At 41.6% G+C, this 22,094-nt stretch overlaps 1 protein-coding gene across 1 annotated transcript in view; it reads left to right on the forward strand.

Moving 5' to 3' along the window:
• LOC124553501 (serine/threonine-protein phosphatase 6 regulatory ankyrin repeat subunit C-like) overlaps positions 1-22,094 on the forward strand; it is a 211,211-nt gene that overhangs the window by 166,657 nt on the left and 22,460 nt on the right. Inside the window, exon 6 of the mRNA XM_047127355.1 lies at positions 556-1,132. Coding sequence (XP_046983311.1) covers positions 556-1,132 — 577 coding nt within the window. The remainder of the gene's footprint in view (positions 1-555; positions 1,133-22,094) is intronic.

Consider the following 22,094-nt stretch of genomic DNA (forward strand, 5'->3'; position numbering starts at 1 on the left):
GGAGAGGCAGGGAAGTATTCCCCAGATCTTCCAGGGAAATATTTTTTAATTTTAGTATCACTTTTTTTAACTTTTTAAACAGTGTAACCAAACACATCATTTAAGCGGGGCACAAACCGAAACATTCCTGTCACTGTCACACCAAAGGGGACTTCCGCTGTGTTTTCTCTCTCTGAAATAGTACACGGTTTTTCATTATGCAGTGTTTGATAGGAAGTTTTTTCCTGGAATGAATACTGGCTCATCCGTAAGAAGCGGCTCTGGTGACAGGTCTGATGAAGGAAAATTGTTTCATCTAGTTTATACAGGCAACACAACAGTGAATTCAGATTAATCTGAGCAGTGCTTGAGTAATGCAGTCCACAGGACAATTCAGGGTATGAAATAAATACATGAAGACAAGTAGTTGTGACCAGCACACAGACTACAATTCTGCTAAATAAGGATGAATGCTGGGAGGAGAAATACGTGTTTGTTTGATAAGAGAGGTAAAGAATCTACAGATTTGCTATTTAGTAACGTTTGAAAATTAAAGTTGTGTCACGTGTGTTTCAGAAGCGATCGTAATGGCTACAACCGACACTAAGGATGGCAGTTTCGCGAGCGATATGGGTGCTCTGTTAGAATCCGGCGAGGGTGCGGACGTGACCCTGGTGGTCGGCACCTCGCAGCTGCCGGCCCACAGTTTCGTGTTAGCGGCGAGGAGCCCCGTCTTTGCTGCCACGTTCCGGAACGACACGAAAGAAGCCCGCAGTCGTCGAATCGAGATAACTGACGTGCGGGAAGCTGTGCTGAGGCAGCTGCTGCGTTTCGTGTACACCGACGAAGCTCCGCAGCTAGCGAGCACGGCAGCCGAGCTGTTGGCCGCCTCTGACAAGTATGACCTGCCGTTGCTCAAAAAGAGGTGCGAGCAGCAGCTGGCGCAGGGCCTGAGTGTGGACAACGCTGCCGCCACTGCAGTCCTAGCTGTGCTGCACTCCTGTTCGCGGCTCAAGAGTGCGGCTGTGAACTTCATAGCGAGCCATCCCGAGGTGATGATCTCTGCCGGTTGGATAAATGTGCTGCGGAGCAATGCAGAGGCCGCAGTACAAATCTGCACTCTGGCGGCGGCGGCGGCAGCACCAAACATCAGGTCTGAGCAGCATTGTGTGTGTGTGTGTGTGTGTGTGTGTAAAAAAGGCAAAAAAATTCCCTGTACTCATCACATGTGGGTTTTTTAGGTCAGAGAATTCCCTCCCTAGGTCCGACAAGACGCCTCCTGAGACATGGCAAGGTAGGAGTAGGCAAAATGCAACAGGGAATAACAATATTAATGTGCTAATAGTAAACTGCAAGAGCGTCTATAGAAAGGTCCCAGAACTGCTCTCATTAATAAACGGTCACAATGACCACATAGTACTAGGGACAGAAAGTTGGCTGAAACCAGATGTAAACAGTAATGAAATTCTAAACTCAGATTGGAATGTATACCGCAGAGACAGGCTGACAGTGAAAGGGGAGGCGTGTTTATAGTGATAAGAAGTGCAGTAGTATCGAAGGAAATTGACGAAGATCTGAAATGTGAAATAATTTGGGTGAAGGTCACGGTTAAAGCAGGCTCAGACATGGTAATTGGATGTCTCCTTAGGCCCCCTGGCTCAGCAGCTGTTGTGGTTGAGCACCTGAAGGATAATTAGGAAAATATTTCGAGTAGATTCCCCACCATGTTATAGTTCTGGGTGGAGATTTTAATTTGCTGGATATAGACTGGGAGATTCAAACGTTCATAACGGGTGGCAGGGACAAAGAATCCAGTGAAATTTTTTTAAGTGCTTTATCTGAAAACTACCTTGCGCAGTTAAACAGAGAACGACTCGTGACGATAACATATTACATCTTCTGGTGACAAACAGACCCGAACTATTTGAAACAGTTAATGCGGAACAGGGAATCGGCGATTATAAAGTGGTTACTGCATCGATGATTTCAGCCGTAAATAGAAATATTAAAAAAGGTAGGAAGATTTTTCTGTTTAGTAAAAGTGACAAAAAGCAGATTTCAGAGTATCTGACGGCTCATCACAAAAGTTTTGTTTTAAGTACAGATCGTGTTGAGTATCAGTGGACAAAGTTCAAAACCATCGTACAATATGCGTTAGATGAGTATGTGCCAAGCAAGATCGTAAGATATGGGAAAGAGCCACCATGGTACAACAACAGAGTTAGAAAACTGCTGCGGAAGCAAAGGGAACTTCACAGCAAACATAAACATAGCCAACGCCTTGCAGACAAACAAAAATTATGCGAAGCGAAATGTAATGTGAGGAGGGCCATGCGAGAGGTGTTCAATGAATTTGAATGTAAAGTTCTATGTACTGACTTGGCAGAAAATCCTAAGAAATCTTGGTCTTATGTCAAAGCAGTAGGGTGGATCAAAACAAAATGTCCAGACACTCTGACCAAAATGGTACTGAAACAGAGGATGACAGACTAAAGGCCGAAATGCTAAATGTCTTTTTCCAAAGATGTTTCACAGAGGAAGACTGCACTGTAGTTCCTTCTCTAGATTGTTGCACAGATGACAAAATGGTAGATATCGAAATAGACGACAAAGGGATAGAGAAACAATTAAAATGGCTCAAAAGAGGAAAGGCTGCTAGATCTGATGGATACCAGTTCGATTTTACAGAGAGTACGTGAAGGAACTTGCCCCCCTTCTTGCAGCGGTCTACCGTAGGTCTCTAGAAGAGTGTAGCATTCCAAAGGATTGGAAAAGGGCACAGGTCATCCCCGTTTTCAAGAAGGGGTTGTGCAGAACTATAGACTTATATCTCTAATGTCGATCAGTTGTAGAATTTTGGAACACACATTGTGTTAGAGTGCAATGACTTTTCTGGAAACTAGAAATCTACTCTGCAGGAATCAGCATGGGTTTCAAAAAAGACGATCGTGTGAAGCCCAGCTCGCGCTATTCATCCACGAGACTCAGAGGGCCATAGACACGGGTTCCCAGGTAGATGCCGTGTTTCTTGACTTCCGCAAGGCGTTCGATACAGTTCCCCATAGTCGTTTAATGAACAAAGTGAGAGCATATGGACTATCAGACCAATTGTGTGATTGGATTGAAGAGTTCCTAGATAACAGAACGCAGCATGTCATTCTCAATTGAGAGAAGGCTTCCAAAGTAAGAGTGATTTTTAGGTGTGCCGCAGGGGAGCGTCGTTGGACCGTTGCTATTCACAATATACATAAATGACCTTGCGGATGACATCGGAAGTTCACTGAGGCTTTTTGTTGATGATGCTGTGGTACATCGAGAGGTTGTAACAATGAAAAATTGCACTGAAATGCAGGAGGATCTGCAGCAAATTGACGCATGGTGCAGGGAATGGCAATTGAATCTCAATGTAGACAAGTGTAATGTGCTGTGAATAAATGGAAAGAAAGATCCTTTATCATTTAGCTACAATATAGCAGGTCAGCAATTCCATAAATTATCTGGGAGTAGGCATTAGGAATGATTTAAAGTGGAATGACTATATAAAATTAATCGTCGGTAAAGCAGATGCCAGACTGAGATTCATCGGAAGAATCCTAAGGATATGCAATCCGAAAACAAAGGAAGTAGGTTACAGTACGCTTGTTCGCTCACTGCTTGAATACTGCTCAGCAGTGTGGGATCCGTACCAGATAGGGTTGATAGAAGAGATAGAGAAGATCCAAGGGAGAGCAGCGCGCTTTGTTACAGGATCATTTAGTAATCGCAAAAGCGTTACGGAGATGATAGATAAACTCCAGTGGAAGACTCTGCAGGAGAGACGCTCAGTAGCTCGGTACGGGCTTTTGTTGAAGTTTCGAGAACATACCTTCACCGAGGAGTTAAGCAGTATATTGCTCCCTCCTACGTATATCTTGTGAAGAGACTGTGAGGATAAAATCAGAGAGATTAGAGCCCACACAGAGGCGTACTGACAATCCTTCTTTCCACGAACAATACGAGACTGGAATAGAAGAGAGAACAGATAGAGGTACTCGAGGTACCCTCTGCCACACACCGTCAGGTGGCTTGCGGAGTATGGATGTAGATGATCTAGTTGCTTGGTAACATTAACTAATTACTTGGTTGAACACTATTTGCCCTCGAGGTGATCATCTGTAGCCCTTGAACTATTATCAGAGGGCATTATAGGCAGGAAGACAGTACTATTCCGTCTGCAGCTCCTTCAATGCTTTCACAGATGGCTTCCGCAGTGTGTTCTCGGTGGTAGTATATGTTTCATTATCTTTAAAATTAACTATGATGGATTGATAGGGCACTGTTTTAAAGGCACTGGACTCATCTGGAAGGAGTGAATTTAAGTCCCTGTTTGGCTGTTTATGTTGACCACTGGTGACAAATGTTTGAGACAGTTTATTTATAAGGCCTTCAGTCGCTCTCTTGCTCCCAAATGGGATTCTTGTGAGGATGTGCTCTGACGATTTTGTCATTGTTGTGACACTAAAAACTCATTCCCATTTGTTAACAGTGGCATTGTAGGTGCTTTGTGTAATAAATCAGTGACTCATTTGCTTGTATGTGTTCTTCAAAATTTGGGAATGATCTAAAAAAATTTGCGTAATATTTTGGTTCTCTGTTTGGACAGTGTTATTTCATTTCATAGAATTATACGTCTGTAGGATTGACTGTCGTGAGAAATTATGTGCGTAAGCCAGAAGAACCAAATAAATTTTCATTTGGCAATGGAGGGATTAAAACTATGTGCCAGAGTGGGACTCCACCCAGAACCTGTGCCTTTTGTGGGAAAACGCTGTTTCTGACTGAGCTAGTTAGGTATTGACTCATTAACAGCTCTCAAAGCTGTGGCAGTTTTAATCTACCGGGAAGTTTCAAACTGTTGCACATTCCACTGCACATTCTGGACGCAGTCCCTTAGGTTGTAGCTAAGCCATTGCTATACAGTATGCTTTCTTCCAGGAGCGCTAGTACCGTCAGGTATGCCTCACAACTTCTGTGAAACTAGGGAGGTAGATGATGTTCCAGTGGAGGTAAAGTTGTGAGGGCGTGTTGCAAAATGCAAAGGTGCTGTATTCAAGTCTCAGTCTGGCACACAGGTTTAATCTGCCAGGAAGTTTCAAGCAGTCAGATGAAGGTCAGCATGCAGAAATGGCTGAGATAGTGACGAGGAGTAGATGCTGATGTAGATTGGTGGAAAACAGTAATATTCCTTTGTCATCGAGTTTTGTCTTGCTTACTTACATCTGTGCCTATGTTTCTAGGAACCTAGACACGTTCTGTTGCTTTAGAGTTGTTGGCTCCCACATTGTTGCTGCAGTCATCAACTGAACAGTACATGCTTGACAGTTCTGCCCTTCGTCTCACTGTAATTTTTTGTTTTCGAATTTTTTGTGATCTTTTGAGTGGTGAAGGTGGTCAAGGAACAGTTGTAAAGTTTGTTAATGAGACGTGTGACTGACATGTCATGTAGAGTTTCTGTGTGAGGGTAATATCTGTTCTACACAAGTCTAGTGCAATATTAATCTTTTTGTCTTTGTTATTGTTTCTTGAAGTTGCCTCGAAAGTGCCAATAAATGCCAATATGTTTTTAACCTTAGTATGCCACTGCAGTTTACTACATTACTTATTGTGTTCTAGCTGTTGCATGCAGATGTGCTTGCATATCACCAGCACCATCACTGCCCAATAAACGAGCAAGCGCCGCATCACACTCTTCGGGGTCAGTTTATTTTTCTTGCTTTTAGGGATTTTTTTTTTTTTTTTTTTTTTTTTTTTTTTTTTTTTTTTTTTTTTTTTTTTTTTTTTTCCTGCAAGGAATCTTCAGTGGCCTGGAATATGTACATATTTTTTACTATTTAGTTTACATTTTGGGGCAATGTACCTATAGGTTATAAACTGTTCTGGTGGTTGCCAGAATGAGATTTTCACTCTGTAGTGGAGTGTGCACTGATACGAAACTTCCTGGCAGATTAAAACTGTGTGCCAGACAGAGACTCGAACTCGGGACCTTTGCCTTTCGTGGGCAAGTGCTCTGCCATCTGAGCTACCCAAGCACGACTCACGCCCCATCTTCACAGCTTCACTTCTGCCAGTACCTCGTTTGGAAGGTAGGAGACGAGGTACTGTCAGAAGTAAAGCTGTGAGGACGGGGCGTGAGTCGTGCTTGGGTAGCTCAGTTGGCAGAGCACTTGCCCGCGAAAGGCAAAGGTCCTGATTTCGAGTCTCAGTTTGGCACACAGTTTTAATCTGCCAGGAAGTTTCAGTTCTGGTGGTTGGTTTTTGTTATGATGTAATAATATTTTAAATTCTACTTACAGATTGAGCATACAATTTTCTACATATTACGTTTCTATTCCATTTTTGGTGTTGATCCTTTTCTTATAATTGCCACTTTGGGTTTTTTCCACATTTCACAGCACTAGGAACTGAACACCTAAAGATCAGGATGCAAGGTTTTGCTTTGCGTTGCCAATTGTCGGATGTTATCACCAAAGATTGAATGTTATTGTCAACTTTTGAGCGTAATTTTTGAAGTATTTGTGATCTGATTGCATGCACACATTCAGTCGTTGGCAATAACATCTGGCAGTTGGCAACACAAACCTAAACATTGCACCAAAACAAGTGTTCAATTCCTAGTGCTGTGAAATCTCGGAAAAAAACCAAAGTGGCAATTATAAGAAGAGGAACAGCACCAACAATGGAACAGAAACGTAATATGTAGAAAATCATCTGTAGAACCTGTAAGTAGAATTTAAAATATTAATAATCATACAAAAACAACCACCAGAACTGTTTATAACCTATAGGTACATTGTCCCAGAATGTAAACTAAATAGTAAAAAATATGTACATATTCCAGGCCACTGAAGATGCCTTGCAGAGAACAAAGGCAAAACGCGTATGGCACGAAAATGGTTTCATTAAGATGTAGTCAGACGGTCCAAAAAGTAAAAATTATCAATATACCGTAATTTTCATCAAAATCACTTCACCAGTTTAGTTACAAAAGTTTAATCAATAAAGATACTTTTTCATTTAATATTATTAGTATGGAAGTATGAATTAAACACCTGGACAATTAAATGAGGGCTATCCACAAAGAACATTACGTTTTGGAATTAAAAATAAATAAAGTATTGGAAATTTTTTTTTATTATACAGATGAAAGCCACACTTAAATACTACTTTTCTACATAGTTGCCATTTAAATTAAGGCACTTATTGTAGCGATGGATGAGCTCAGAAATTCCGTGGTCGTCGCATCTGCAGTGACAAGCAGTCCCCTCTAAATATATTGAGGGTCTCACTGAAGCCTTCACTGACCGTAATTATCCCCCCATCCTTGTACAAAAACAAATCTGCCCTGCCTTATCTTTCCAGTCTCCCACCACCTCCCAAACTCCCACAGTCCGGCCACAGAGGAGCATTCCCCTCGTAACTCAGTACCATCTGGGACCGGAGCAACTGAATTACATTCTCCGCCAGGGTTTCGATTACCTCTCGTCGTGGCCTGAAATGAGAAATGTCCTGCCCACTATCCTTCCCACCCCTCCTACCGTGGTATTCGGCCGTCCTCCGACCTTACGCAATATACTGGTCCATCCTGAAATGACCCCTGCTCCCAATCCCTTACCTCATGGGCCATACCCCTGTAATAGACCAAGATGCAAGACATGTCCCATACATCATCCTACCACCACCTACTCCAGTCCGGTCACTAACTAAGGCAGGGCTACCTGTGAAATCAGTCATGTGATCTACAAGCTAAGCTGCAACCACTGTGCTGCATTCTATGTAGGCACAACAACCGGCAATCTGTCTGTCCGCACGAACGGCAACCGACAAACTGTGGCCGAAAAACAAGTGGACCACCCTGTAGCTGAACACGCTGCCAAACGTGGTATCCCTCATCTCAATGACTGCTTCACAGCCTGTGCCATACGGATCCTTCCCACCGACACCAGATTTTCTGAATTGCAGAGGTGGGAACTTTCCCTGCAATACATCCTACGTTCCCGTAACCCTCCTGGCCTCGACCTTTGTCAGTCACTGTCCTCACCCATATCCAGCCCCCTCCCTGTTCCCATTCCAGCACTACACAGCCGTCATTTCACTGCCACACCCAGTCTTTTAATTTCTTTTATTTTTATTTCTCTCCTTTCCGCTACTTACCCTCTCTCCTCCCTCCGCATCTTCTCTCCTGCCCTCTGTCTAAACTACAACACTTCACTGTCCCCCACTCCCCCCATAGTATCCCTCCCCCTCCCCGCCCCAGCCTCCTCCTTATCCCCACCCAGTCTCCACTCCCATCGTGCACTGGTGCTGCTGGTCGCAGTGTAGTTTCAGCTCTCTGAGACTGCAGACGCGTGTGCAAGTTGCGCTTGCGTGAGTGTGCGTGTGTGTATGTGTGTGTACTGCTGACAGAGGCCTTAATGGCCGAAAGCTATGATTGTGTGAATCTTTTTATTGTGCCTATCGCAGCTCAGCATCTCCGCTATATGGTGAGTAGCAACTTTCCTTCTCTCGTATTGTTACATTCCGTCCTGGATTTTCTATTCTTTGACATGCTTATGTATAATGTTTGCATGCAAGTAAGGATTAAACACATTTAGGATTGTGTTAGCTTTGTATTTGTTACGTTGAATCAAACAATAAAAGTCTTTTCACAAATATGATAAAACTCAAAAATTGATGAGTAAATAGTTTGTCCAAAGAGTGCTTGTTGTTCCATATTTTGCATTATATGCTTAAAGTCAGTAAATATCTTGTACTACACGTGTTCTAATGTAGCCTTTATTCTTCCTCAGCATTCCAGCTATCTCCATGCCAAATTTCATCCCACTCGGTTCAGCGGTTTAGTTGTGAAGCGTGACAGACAGTGTTACTTTCGTATTTGTAACATCGGTAATAATTACACGTGCCATATCGCCAGTGTAGAGAATTGTGCTGACTGTGGTGTATTTTGCAGGACTTCATCTGTGAAGCAGACTTCACCTGTGAACCAGACACAGTCCATGGCAGCAAGGCTGACAGAGGCGGCTAAATGTGGCAGAGTGGATGAGCTGCAGAACCTGCTGGCCGAAGGTGCACCAGTTGATGCGAGAGATACCAGTGGGTTTACAGCCCTGCACCTGACAGTGATGAACACTGGTAAAAGTAAGTTGTTCGGGTTGAACACAGCCTCAGATGTGGGACTGCGCACTGTCAAGTGTCTGCTGAATGCGGGGGCAAATGTCAATGCGGAAGACTTGAACAAGCAGACACCTCTGCACCTGGCTGCTTATCGAGGTGATTTGAAGATCCTGTGGGTGCTGCTAACATCGCCAGTGCAGTTAAATGCCCGCAATCGTTGGGGGAAAACGCCACTCCACTGGGCTGCCACCACCACAAAGAAAGAAGCGACGAGGATGCTGCTGCTTGCCGGAGCAGACAAGGATGCGAGCGATAGCGAAGGTTTTACCCCAGAAGATATGGCGTGCTCGTCCACCAAAAAATTATTCAGTGTGTATTGAATGTTGTGTAAATAAGCTTTCTGCTTTTGTACCTCTTAAATTTTGTGAAAATGAGTAATTTAAGTCTACTTTTCCAGTTGTATCAAAGAAAACTTTGTAATAAAATATTTTGCAGGATTTCTACTCCATTGACTGCCTTCCGGAGGGTAGCTGCTATTAATGTAGTGATGAAATTATAATGAAATGAATACCCCTAGCTGCATACAGGCGTCACTACATGTCGACGGGGACAGTTGAAAATGCGTGGCCCGACCTTGACTCGAACCCAGGATCTCGTGCTTACGTGGCAGACGCCCTATCCGTCTGAGCCACCGAGGGCACGGAGGGTAGTGCACGTCTCCTGTGAGACCCACATTCCCATATCACATCTTCATATATAAATAATGTAGTGACAGTTTTGTTGTTACCCTTGACACTGTGAAACTAATTTGTTAATCACCATTAATAGTATGAATTTGCACTTCTGTGGCATTTATAATCAATATTTATGTGCTGGGTGCACCAGTTACAGGAATGTAATTACTTTTCGTTAAAGTAATCTGTTTTATTTATGAAGTGATTTGTTTTGGGCCATGCAACTCTACCAATCCGTGTGTGGTTAGTCAGGGATTCTTCACACACTGTTCTGTCCATATCTAAGTACTTATTTTAATGTTGAAGCATGTTACTTTGGATATGCAGAAGAGATCAGGACTTACATTTAAGTCTTCAAAGGGTTCCAGAGGTTAATGCAATGCTTCATCAAACACTAGTGATGAGATGTCAAATTAGTAAGCGTATTGTGATCAGTGATGTAGTTCAGTTTAGTTCTAACAGGTAGTCTACCATAGAAAAGATGGTTTTCTATTTTGTGCTGGTATATTGCAGTGCCTGATGTTCTTTGTATATTTAGCTCCTTTTGAATCATCAATTTTTTCTTGAGGAAAGTTCAGTTGATTGAAGTGCAGTATGAGACATCTGTCAAGACCTTGTTAGAAGTTGGATATGGAAAGACTTACCTTAGGGGGAAAAAAGGATGGGTATACACTCGCACAACACACACATATCCATCCACACATATACAGACACAAGCAGACAGATGAAATTTTGCACTTTGCACAAGTGCGAAAGCTTGAATTTTGTGTGTGTGTTTGTGTTTGTTTGTGTGTCTATCGACCTGCCAGCGCTTTCGTTCGGTAAGTGTAGTGGGACGAAATTAAGCGTCACCCATCCACCAAAGTCAGCCCAGTTTGCAGGTGACTATAAGTTTAATTTAGTTTTGTTTATGTGTTTTCTTATTATTTGTAATAGATGTGAATTATCTAAAAGTTTTGTATTTTTTTTATGTGTTTCATGTACGGAGAGGGCGGCGCAACGAACGGGGACAGCATCTTCGGTGCCGCGACCAGAGAGGAAATTGCTGGCCGCTATACGTCGCGGGTCGACAGCCAAGGAGCAACAGAAGATCCTGGAACCGAGTTGTTGCGTCGTGCTTCTAAAAATTAAAAATGAAGTTTTATACTCTTTTTGTACAACAATGACGTCATATAGAGCTTAATCTTATTGAAATGTCAGTCACTGTCTGTCAACGCTCAAGTTCACATCTGTATGTGTAGGAAGCTAATAAAATAGTGTATGCTATTAAAGTTGAAACACGTGTCTTGAAGATTTATTTATGAAGAATTGTGTGAACGGATTAATAATATATTTGACAAGATTAGTAATTCTTACGTCGTTCACCGAAACTTTGAATCTAAAAAGTTTATTTAATGTGTGATTCTGATATCGATTAGATCAAGATAACGTGTGTCAATATAATTTCTGAGGAGAAACAAACGAAATTTAAATTGGGAAAAGTTACAAAAACCAATTGGCCCAAGTGATGTAATTCTTTGCACACGACTCAACTGATGTTTTACAGTTTTGTTCAAGAACCATTCTATGACAATTTAAAAGAATATGAATCATTTTGAAGTGGGTTGTAACTGACGTAGGTGACGAAGTCTGCACATGGTCATACATATATCAAACGAAAAACTAATACGTCGTTACACCACACCGTGGCGACCTTAGAAACAGGACTTGTGTGCAACTAAGGCACACAGGTACGAAACAAAACATCAAGAGTCCTTCGGAAGTCAACGCGAGTTTTCGTGGAGCCTTCACCAGCCAGCGGCGACTTCGTGGGTGTGGGCATCTGACGGAGCCGCAGCCAAGCAGTACGGTCACGCAGTTGTTCCACGAGAAGGCGCATCTGTTGGGCAGCAGCTGAACGCTGCAAACCCCGACAACCTTTTTTCTCCCTAAACTAATAGGCCCAGTACGTCAGCTGCGGGGCGTTCCTCCGGCTGGTATTAGAGGTGTTGCTGAGGGCTTCGCCTGTCTACGGCGGTGCCGGGCATGGTTGCAGCCAGCGACGTTTCCGGTGTTCGACTCAGCGTCCTGCCGGTTGCGGAAGCGGGGTCGCAGCATCTCAGCGGCTGCATCGACAGCTGTTTCTTCTGCAGCCCCATAGCAGCAGTCTGATCATCAAGAACTACAAATTACAATATTAAGTGTCCGGTGAGTTTGTTTCAAGTTGGAAGTGGAGTGTTGTATATAGGGAGTGTGCTTTTATAGGATTGTTGATTCCAAGTCTGCGTGTGTAAATAGTTAATATCTTACAACAATGTCGGGAAGTGAAATGTCAGACGAAGAGCAATCTATGTCCGATAGGAGCATGAGATCCCTTTTTAGGGCGATTGCTAAATTAAAACAATCTAACGGGGATTTTCTAGCTGAATTAAAACAGTCTAACGAAGAATCTGCTGCTAGATTAAAAGAGGAACTAAAACAGGAATTAAAACAGTCTAACGAAGAATCTACTGCTAGATTAAAACAGTCCAACGAAGAATCTATGGCTAGATTAAAACAGTCAAACGAAGAATCTATGGCTAGATTAAAACAGTCTAACGAAGAATCTATGGCTAGATTAAAACAGTCTAACGAGGAATCTACTGCTAGACTTAAAGGGGAGCTAACAAAATCTACAGACAGGTTGCAGGAATATCTTAATGAAACCAGTCGAGAATTAAGTGATAAAATAGAGTCTTCTAAAGCTGAAATGCAGGAAAAATTAGTAGGACTTAGTAATAAGATTGCTGATAATTGTAAAAGGTTAGAAGAACATATCCAGGAATCGCGCGAGGAAAAAGCTCGCATGCGAAACGATATTACTGACTTAACCGAGAGACTAGATAGTGTCAATATCTTAGTTGTAAATGAAATACAGAAAAATAACAACATGTTACGAGATGAATTTTCTATGCAAACGGAAACTGTTCGTAGAGAATTATTGGAATCTATTAAAGAGGTCTCTACCAAACCTGTAGAGATTTCTTCAATAGATAATGTAGAATTAGAGACATTAACTCATCACGTAGAAAAGGACCATACCGAAATCGAAAACATGAAATTTTTAATTACTGAAATATGCAGTAATCTTGAGACTGCCAAAGATAATAATATTGACGAAGGTACAGAGCGTTCACATCGTGAACACAGTGAAGAATCCATATTAGCTAATCGCGTATCCAATACAGAAATGCGGATACAGGAAATTACTAAACGGTTATCGGAATTAGATAATAACGAGAACATTTCAGGTAGCAGAGGTAATGACATAATCAGAGACAACAGGCGCATCGAATTTGCTAGCACGGACGACAACAATATGAATAAAGCAATCACGGCAAGCCAATCCGATGCAACTCCGTCTCTGCAATCTAAACAAAATCCGACTATTTCCCTCGCAGAATGTCTGGATGACATAACGACAAATTCAAATGTAGCAAGTCGATTTCCTGTATTCAAACCAGGAGGCGAACTTCACCCTATAATCTTTATAAAAGCTTTTGAAACATCATTATCTCCTAAATGGAGTAATGAAAAACGCATTCAATTTGTAATAGGACATTTAGAAGCAGAAGCTGCGGAATGGGCAGTACTGCATAGAACTGAATTCAGGGATTGGGATGATTTTGTTAAGCAGTTTAAACAAAATTATTAGTCAAGAGGAAAACAACAACACTTAACTTTAGAGTTGTTAGACCCTCCTCCATATTCTAAACGGTGGGGAGGTTATAGGAATTATTTTGAATGGCATTTAAACCGTGCTACATTAATTGAAGAACCAATTATTGAAAGTCATTTAATACAAGTCCTAAGTAGTAGGTTACCGTATTACATAAAGGAAAGAAAAATGTTATTCTACGAATTATGGAAATGAGCGTTTGGCGTCTTTGGCCGGGAGGCCCCTCGCGGGGCAGGTCCGGCCGCCATATCGCAGGTCTTATTACATTCGGCGCCACATTGGGCGACCTGCACGCCGGATGGGGATGAAATGATGAGGAACACAACACAACACCCAGTCCCTGAGCGGAGAAAATCTCCGACCCAGCCGGGAATCGAACCCGGGCCCAGAGGACGGCAATCCGTCACGGTGACCACTCAGCTACTGGGGCGGACTACGAATTATACAAAACCTTAATAATGGGGACGAAACAGTTAACACCCGGGGTGTGTGGTTATATTTTAACGACTTGTTGTATTGGAAAGCACAGAGGGAACACCAGAGATGGAAAATCTGCATTCCGAAAACTGTTGTGGATGAGTTAATTACTTATATTCATGAAGGTTACGGGCATTTTGGAATTCATAAATGTATTAAACATCTAATGAAGTATTATTATTTCCAAAATATGTCCCGTATTGTGAGAAGTATTATTAGGGCTTGTGAAACCTGTCAAAAGGTTAAAGTTAATAACAAATCTAAGCCTTATAAATTATATGCTGTAATTCCTCGAGGTTTGTGGGATCTGCTGTCATTAGATTTTTTCGGCCCTCTGCCTCGGAGTTCAGGAGGATTAACATATGTGTTTGTTGTAATGGAATGTTGGTCCAAACATGTGAAGCTATATACTTTGAAACGAGCGAATACAGCAAGCGTTATACGCTGCCTCACCCGAAATTACTTTGTTAACTGGGGCATTCCTAAACGACTTATGTCTGACAACGGTAGTGCCTTTATTAGTCAAAGATTTCAAGATATGATAAGACAATATGGAATCAAACATATCTTAATTTCGAAATATCACCCTCAAAGTAATTTAGTAGAAAGAGTCATGAAAGAATTAGGACGATTATGTAGAACTTATTGTGCACATAAACATACTCGGTGGGCCAAACCAATGCCTGAATTCGAAAAGATATTAAATGAATTGCCTCATCTAACGACGGGATTATCACCTATAGAAATTTTAGGCAAACGAATTATAGGTGAGCCTTTACTAGCTGCTCTACCTTGGCCACCGGTAAATGAGATCCAACAATGCATTCCAGACGAAAAAGTTTGCGAACAGATTGTAAAAAATGCCGAAGGGAGAATTAAAAGTTATAATCAACAGGCTATAGAACCCTCATTTCAGGTAGGAGATCTTGTGTTAGTACGATCTCATCCTAAAAGTTCTAAGATCGGTAAGGAATGTAGAAAATTCTTCTTTATCTTTGAAGGTCCATATGTTGTACATAAGATTGTACATCCCAAAGCATTACTTCTTATGGAACCTTCATCAGGTGTAATTAAAGGATTATATAGTGTTGATCAGATGAAACCCTTCATTCCTAAATAAGTTAATAATTAGTATATGTTACGCACGGAAGAGCATTCATAGTTTATTCATGTGAAGTTTTTCGTGATAGTTACGTATTATTTTAAAGAATTAAACAGAAAGCTTAAACAAGTGTTCTACAGTAATCTACTGGTACTTCAAAAAGAGAAAGATAACCAAAAGGGGGATTTATATGGAAGAAATTTTGCTCTTAGGTCAAAAGGAACTTTGCATATTTTAAATTTACTCGGATAGTAGGAACCAAAGGGGATGGTTAATGGTTTTAGGGACCATGGGCGTCCAGAGCTATATGGCTCACGAGAACATAGCAGAGTGCCTTTAATAGAGGTTTGTAACAGTGTTAATATAGAACACACCAAACGGGGCTCTCTCGCTTGTTTCTCCTGAATAAATTGCCATTACCCAACAAGGTGTCCGAAGGTAAAGAAAGCCGTGCCGAGATTCTAAAGAAAGTTTTGCTTGATTTCTTCTTGACCTCAGGCATAAATAAGGCATTAGGGAAAAGAATGACGTAAAGTAAATAGTACTATTAGTTATTGTGAGAAACTTATTAGTAATATACATTCTTGGAAAGAATAACTCTAGTAAATAAATGAAACTGAAACTAATCTATCACAATTTGGATGCTCTGTCCTAAAGTGACAACGTCAAAGAACGTACTAAATTAGTATTTATTAGCAACTATTAACGGAAGAGGAGCAATCTCCCTATATTCGGTTACGAATTACCATAATAGCACAATTAAGAGTAAATGACAAATAGTCACAACAATATCGTATTAAAAGGATTAAATCTATCTAAGAGCAAGGACTCTAGGTTACGTAAAATGTGAGGAAAATGTATTAACAGTTAAATATTGTATATTGAAAAGTTTTAATTTCGGTTAAAACCTGACAAACTGAGCTTGTGGGTGGGGTATGTAGTGGGACGAAATTAAGCGTCACCCATCCACCAAAGTCAGCCCAGTTTGCAGGTGACTATAAGTTTAATTTAGTTTTGTTTATGTGTTTTCTTATTATTTGTAATAGATGTGAATTATCTAAAAGTTTTGTATTTTTTTTATGTGTTTCATGTACGGAGAGGGCGGCGCAACGAACGGGGACAGCATCTTCGGTGCCGCGACCAGAGAGGAAATTGCTGGCCGCTATACGTCGCGGGTCGACAGCCAAGGAGCAACAGAAGATCCTGGAACCGAGTTGTTGCGTCGTGCTTCTAAAAATTAAAAATGAAGTTTTATACTCTTCTTGTACAACAATGACGTCATATAGAGCTTAATCTTATTGAAATGTCAGTCACTGTCTGTCAACGCTCAAGTTCACATCTGTATGTGTAGGAAGCTAATAAAATAGTGTATGCTATTAAAGTTGAAACACGTGTCTTGAAGATTTATTTATGAAGAATTGTGTGAACGGATTAATAATATATTTGACAAGATTAGTAATTCTTACGTCGTTCACCGAAACTTTGAATCTAAAAAGTTTATTTAATGTGTGATTCTGATATCGATTAGATCAAGATAACGTGTGTCAATATAATTTCTGAGGAGAAACAAACGAAATTTAAATTGGGGAAAGTTACAAAAACCAATTGGCCCAAGTGATGTAATTCTTTGCACACGACTCAACTGATGTTTTACAGTTTTGTTCAAGAACCATTCTATGACAATTTAAAAGAATATGAATCATTTTGAAGTGGGTTGTAACTGACGTAGGTGACGAAGTCTGCACATGGTCATACATATATCAAACGAAAAACTAATACGTCGTTACACCACATAAGTCACATCATCATTGTTTTTAGATATATTTTTCCCACGTGGAATGTTTCCCTCTATTATATAGAGGAAACATTATAATAGAAGGAAACATTCCACGTGGGAAAAAATATATCTAAAAACAAAGATGATGTGACTTACCAAACGAAAGCGCTGGCACGTCGATAGACACACAAACAAACACAAACATACACACAAAATTCAAGCTTTCGCCACAAACTGTTGCCTCATCAGGAAAGAGGGAAGGAGAAGGAAAGACGAAAGGATGTGGGTTTTAAGGGAGAGGGTAAGGAGTCATTCCAATCCCGGGAGCGGAAAGACTTACCTTAGGGGGCACTGTTTTAAAGGCACTGGACTCATCTGGAAGGAGTGAATTTAAGTCCCTGTTTGGCTGTTTATGTTGACCACTGGTGACAAATGTTTGAGACAGTTTATTTATAAGGCCTTCATTCGCTCTCTTGCTCCCAAATGGGATTCTCGTGAGGATGTGCTCTGACGATTTTGTCATTGTTGTGACACTAAAAACTCATTCCCATTTGTTAACAGTGGCATTGTAGGTGCTTTGTGTAATAAATCAGTGACTCATTTGCTTGTATGTGTTCTTCAAAATTTGGGAATGATCTAAAAAAATTTGCGTAATATTTTGGTTCTCTGTTTGGACAGTGTTATTTCATTTCATAGAATTATACGTCTGTAGGATTGACTGTCGTGAGAAATTATGTGCGTAAGCCAGAAGAACCAAATAAATTTTCATTTGGCAATGGAGGGATTAAAACTATGTGCCAGAGTGGGACTCCACCCAGAACCTGTGCCTTTTGTGGGAAAACGCTGTTTCTGACTGAGCTAGTTAGGTATTGACTCATTAACAGCTCTCAAAGCTGTGGCAGTTTTAATCTACCGGGAAGTTTCAAACTGTTGCACATTCCACTGCACATTCTGGACGCAGTCCCTTAGGTTGTAGCTAAGCCATTGCTATACAGTATGCTTTCTTCCAGGAGCGCTAGTACCGTCAGGTATGCCTCACAACTTCTGTGAAACTAGGGAGGTAGATGATGTTCCAGTGGAGGTAAAGTTGTGAGGGCGTGTTGCAAAATGCAAAGGTGCTGTATTCAAGTCTCAGTCTGGCACACAGGTTTAATCTGCCAGGAAGTTTCAAGCAGTCAGATGAAGGTCAGCATGCAGAAATGGCTGAGATAGTGACGAGGAGTAGATGCTGATGTAGATTGGTGGAAAACAGTAATATTCCTTTGTCATCGAGTTTTGTCTTGCTTACTTACATCTGTGCCTATGTTTCTAGGAACCTAGACACGTTCTGTTGCTTTAGAGTTGTTGGCTCCCACATTGTTGCTGCAGTCATCAACTGAACAGTACATGCTTGACAGTTCTGCCCTTCGTCTCACTGTAATTTTTTGTTTTCGAATTTTTTGTGATCTTTTGAGTGGTGAAGGTGGTCAAGGAACAGTTGTAAAGTTTGTTAATGAGACGTGTGACTGACATGTCATGTAGAGTTTCTGTGTGAGGGTTATATCTGTTCTACACGCGTCTACAAGTCTATTGCAATATTAATCTTTTTGTCTTTGTTATTGTTTCTTGAAGTTGCCTCGAAAGTGCCAATAAGTGCCAATATGTTTTTAACCTTGGTATGCCACTGCAGTTTACTACATTACTTATTGTGTTCTAGCTGTTGCCGGCAGGTGTGCTTGCATATCACCAACACCATCACTGCCCAATAAACGAGCAAGCGCCGCATCACACTCTACGGGGTCGATTTCTTTTTCTTGCTTTTAGGGATTGATTTTTTTTTTTTTTTTTTTTTTTCCCCTTTAAATTTTTGAAGTAGCCTATGTTTGTCCTCAGCGTTCAAGCTGTCTCTAAACAAAACGTCATCCAGATCTTCAACTTTTGTGCTCCTGTCTTCCTCAGTTGCATGTAATATTATGGTATATTGATAATTTTTATTTTTTGGTCTGTCTGACTACTACTGAATCAAACACAATTTTCATGCCATACGCGTTTAGCCTTTATTCTCTGCAAGGAATCTTCAGTGGCGTGGAATATGTACATATTATTTACTATTTAGTTTACATTTTGGGGCAATGTACCTATAGGTTATAAACTGTTCTGGTGGTTGCCAGAATGAGATTTTCACTCTGTAGTGGAGTGTGCACTGATACGAAACTTCCTGGCAGATTAAAACTGTGTGCCAGACAGAGACTCGAACTCGGGACCTTTGCCTTTCGTGGGCAAGTGCTCTGCCATCTGAGCTACCCAAGCACGACTCACGCCCCATCTTCACAGCTTCACTTCTGCCAGTACCTCGTTTGGAAGGTAGGAGACGAGGTACTGTCAGAAGTAAAGCTGTGAGGACGGGGCGTGAGTCGTGCTTGGGTAGCTCAGTTGGCAGAGCACTTGCCCGCGAAAGGCAAAGGTCCTGATTTCGAGTCTCAGTTTGGCACACAGTTTTAATCTGCCAGGAAGTTTCAGTTCTGGTGGTTGGTTTTTGTTATGATGTAATAATATTTTAAATTCTACTTACAGATTGAGCATACAATTTTCTACATATTACGTTTCTATTCCATTTTTGGTGTTGATCCTTTTCTTATAATTGCCACTTTGGGTTTTTTCCACATTTCACAGCACTAGGAACTGAACACATAAAGATCAGGATGCAAGGTTTTGCTTTTTGTTGCCAATTGTCGGATGTTGTTACCAAAGATTGAATGTTATTGTCAACTTTTGAGCGTAATTTTGGAAGTATTAGTGATCTGATTGCATGCACACATTCAATTGTTGGCAATGACATCTGGCAGTTGGCAACACAAACCAAAACATTGCACCAAAACAAGTGTTCAGTTCCTAGTGCTGTGAAATCTGGAAAAAAAACCAAAGTGGCAATTATGAGAAGAGGAGCAGCTCCAAAAATGGAACAGAAACGTAATATGTAGAAAATCGTCCGTGCAACCTGTAAGTAGAATTTAAAATATTACTAATGATAGCAAAAACAGCCATCAGAACTGTTTATAACCTATAGGTACATTGTCCCAGAATGTAAACTAAATAGTAAAAAATATGTACATATACCAGGCCACTGAAGATGCCTTGCAGAGAACAAAGGCAAAACGTGTATGGCACGAAAATGGTTTCATTCAGATGTAGTCAGACGGTCCAAAAAGTAAAAATTATCAATATACCGTAATTTTCATCAAAATCATTTCACCAGTTTAGTTACAAAAATTTAAACAATAAATATACTTTTTCATTTAATATTATTAGTAGGAAGTATGAATTAAACACATTGGCAATTGTATGAGCATATTCTAGCTGTTAACACGGCAACACTCACATGCCTGTGTAATGAAATGAAATGTGCGTATTGCTTTATTGGCTGTGAGACCCCATTTGGCAGTCCCGAGTGGAGAAAATCTGACTGCCCAGGAATCGAAGTTAGGTCCTCTTGATTGAGGGTCAGCAAAGATAACCCCAAGTCTGTGAGCCGGTGATGCATATAAGTAGTTTTGTTATGGTGAGCGATGGTGACGGTACTAAAATAAAATGTGGTCTTTCTAAAATAATTAAAATAGCATTAAACTAATGAAGAAAGAAAAATAAATGATTTGTAGTGTGTCGCAGTGGAAACTATAATATTTGTACGTACAGTAACATTATGTGCCCTGAAATATCTTTCTGTTACCCGTGGCAGTGCTCGCATATCGTAATCAAATGTAGCCTCACTATGTATCTCTGTTTATCATAGAGCATTTCAGCGATGCTGTTGTGAGTCTTCGAGCATCTCAGAAGGTATAAGAGATGTGTGACACTAAATGGCTAAAATATGACACGTTTATGTGTCGATACGAAAGAAGGAAAGTTGCTACTCACCATATAGCGGAGATGCTGAGTAGCGATAGGCACAATAAAAAGATTCACACAATCATAGCTTTCGGCCATTAAGGGCTTTGTCAGCAGTAGACACACATACACACATGCACACAGCTTCCACACACATCTGCGGTCTAAGAGAGCTGAAACTACACTGTGAGCAGCAGCACCAGTGCATGATGGGAGTGGTGACTGGGTGGGGTTAAGGAGGAGGCTGCGGCGGGGAGGGGGAGGGATAGTATGGGGGGAGTGGCAGTCAGTGAAGTGTTGCAGTTTAGATGGATGGCAGGAGAGAAGGTGCGGAGGGGGAGGGGGTAAGTAGCGGAAATGTAGAGAAGTAAAAAGACTGGGTGTGGCGGTGAAATGACGTCTGTGTAGTGCTGGAATGGGAACAGGGAGGGGGCTGGATGGGTGAGGACAGTGACTACCGTAGGTCGAGGCCAGGAGGGTTACGGGAACGTAGGGTGTACTGCAGGGAAAGTTCTCACCTGTGCAATTCAGAAAATCTGGTGTCTGTGGGAAGGATCCGTATGGCACAGGCTGTGAAGCAGTCATTAAGGTGAGGGATACCACATGTGGCAGCGTGTTCAGCTACAGGGTGGTCCACTTGTTTTTCGGTCACAGTTTGTCGGTTGCCGTTCGTGCAGACAGACAGCTTGTCGGTTGTCGTGCCTACACAGAATTCAGCACAGTGGTTGCAGCTTAGCTTGTAGATCACATGACTGGTTTCACAGGTAGCCCTGCCTTAGTTAGTGACCGGACTGGAGTAGGTGGTGGTAGGAGGATGTATGGGCCAGATCTTGCATCTTGGTCTATTACAGGGGTATGAGCCACGAGGTAAGGGATCAGGACCAGGGGTCGTGTAAGGATGGACGAGTATATTGTGTAGGTTCAGTGGACACCAAATACCACGGTAGGAGGGGTGGGAAGGATAGAGGGTCGGACATTTCTCATTTCAGGGCATGACGAGAGGTAATCGAAACCCTGGCGGAGAATGTAATTCAGTTGCTCCGGTCCTGTATGGTACCGAGTTACGAGGGGAACGCTTCTCTGTGGCCGGACTGTGGGAGTTTAGGAGGTGGTGGGAGACTGGAAAGATAAGGCAGGGCAGATTTGTTTTTGTACAAGGATGGGGGGACGATTACGGTCAGTGAAGGCTTCAGTGAGACCCTCAGTATATTTAGAGACGGACTGCTCGTCACTGCAGATGCAACAGCCGCGGGTGGCTAGGCTGTATGGGTGGCAGCTGTCGAAGAGGAGGTATTGCTGGTAGTTAGTAGGTTT

This window comes from Schistocerca americana, chromosome 11 (assembly GCF_021461395.2).
Source record: "Schistocerca americana isolate TAMUIC-IGC-003095 chromosome 11, iqSchAmer2.1, whole genome shotgun sequence".
Lineage (NCBI taxonomy): Eukaryota > Metazoa > Arthropoda > Insecta > Orthoptera > Acrididae > Schistocerca > Schistocerca americana.